The 1,747-nt window shown below is 34.7% G+C and overlaps 1 protein-coding gene across 1 annotated transcript; it reads left to right on the forward strand.

Moving 5' to 3' along the window:
* Positions 1–657: 657 nt before the first annotated feature.
* On the forward strand, positions 658–1,516 carry LOC107900623 (uncharacterized). The gene has a single exon (XM_016826291.2). The coding sequence runs from the start codon at positions 788–790 to the stop codon at positions 1,238–1,240; it is 453 nt and encodes a 150-aa protein (XP_016681780.1). The 5' UTR covers positions 658–787; the 3' UTR covers positions 1,241–1,516.
* The last annotated feature ends 231 nt before the right edge of the window (positions 1,517–1,747 follow it).

A 1,747-nucleotide genomic window follows, 5' to 3' on the forward strand; every position in this document is an offset into this window, starting at 1 on the left:
ACATATTTGATAAATACTGATAACTCTCGGATGGAGTATTGGAATTGAAAAACCCATTAGATAATATTGAACTATTGGTTCTAAGCCACCTCTTGCGTATTCTTGATAAACCAGCGTTTATATATGTAGGAGGATCTATTTGGGAAGTAAGAAGCCCCTTTGGCAAAAAAATAAAAAAAAATAAAAAATTTAAAAAATACATAATTTAAAAAGATTGATTTTTATGCATTAAGATAGAAAATGATAATCTCTAATATATTTTTTTTCTACCAAGTATATTTTAAATTTATTTCTTTTCACTTTTCGACAGCAGGTGGTGAAATTCTGAATTGGAAACCTGTAGTTTATAGATTGGAAGTTGGATGCATTAATGGCATGTTTGAGACATTGCAAGAAATTTAATGTTTTGTTGTTGTGTTGAGTAGAATCCCATATATTTCTTTTATTGCTGACAGGTAATATTTGGTGTGGGAGGGGTACTTCATAGTACCATATAGTATCATCTCCTTCCAATTCTTAATAAATTGTATATTTCTCTCTAATAACTCTATAAAAAAAAAGGCATGGTTGGATTAAAATAGTAATTAAGCTAAGATTAAGGAGAGAGAGTGAATTAAACATAAGATATATAAGATATATAGGGCCATAATTGTGCCCAACCTACTCAACTGTCTCTACGACTCTCTCTCTCTTTCCGCTGCATAAATGTCGTCTCTTCTTTAAATATCTCCTTTTATTCTCTCCCAAAAGAGGAAAATTGAAACTACAAGCAAAACCCTCTCAAAGAATGATGAACAACACCAAAAGCACCTTCATCTTGGCTATTCTTATGATGGCAGCAGCTGCAGTATGTGCAGCCACCGGGCCTGATTTTTTCGATCCCTTTTCATCATCGTCCGATCAAAAGCGCAAGACCCACCAGAACCAAGTTGGCGGGGATGATGGGTTCTTCGGACCAGACGATTTTGATATTCCAGGGTTTGAAAAAGGGTGGGGAAACGGGATCATGGGTGGTGGTTACGGTGGTGGGTTCGGGGGTCCGAGTGGAAGTTTCTCCAAAGGTGGCATCGTTAGGCCTAGTCTTGTTTGTAAAGAAAAGGGTCCTTGTTACAACAAGAAGCTGACCTGCCCTGCTAAGTGCTTCACCTCATTTAGCCGTTCAGGGAAAGGGTATGGCGTGGGTGGCGGTGGTGGTGGGTGCAACATGGATTGTAAGGAAAAATGTATTGCTTATTGTTAAGAGGGTGATATAAACATATTAAGAATGAGTAGCCCTAGTTGTTAAACCATGTATGATTTTATATGATCAGATGCATGGAGTTTATAGTTAAAAATCATAATATTTATGTGGTTGTAGATTTGGAGAAGGAGTTTTTCTCCTTTACTTCTGGGATATAAACTATGGTGTTAGTTTAAATAAATAAAGGAAATATATGAGAGAATATGGTTGTAAATTCTCACTCCTTTTTTTTTTTTAAAATTTCTGTAAATATATTAAAGGTGGTGTTGATGTGTCTATGTATGAGTTAAATTACACCGGCGGTACTGATCTCCTCCATGAATGAAGAAGGTTTCAGAATAGATTAGTTCAGAAAATGTTCATCATTCTGCTTCCTTCGTTATATTATAAACGTCTAATATACTTAATTTAATGTATTTATTTATCATAATTTAATTTTTTTTATTTCATACATATTGCACGTGTGCTTTTGTTATTATGCAGGTACACTACACCTAAAGTCATTAA

The sequence above is a fragment of the Gossypium hirsutum genome, chromosome D06 (assembly GCF_007990345.1).
Source record: "Gossypium hirsutum isolate 1008001.06 chromosome D06, Gossypium_hirsutum_v2.1, whole genome shotgun sequence".
Taxonomy (NCBI): Eukaryota; Viridiplantae; Streptophyta; class Magnoliopsida; order Malvales; family Malvaceae; genus Gossypium; species Gossypium hirsutum.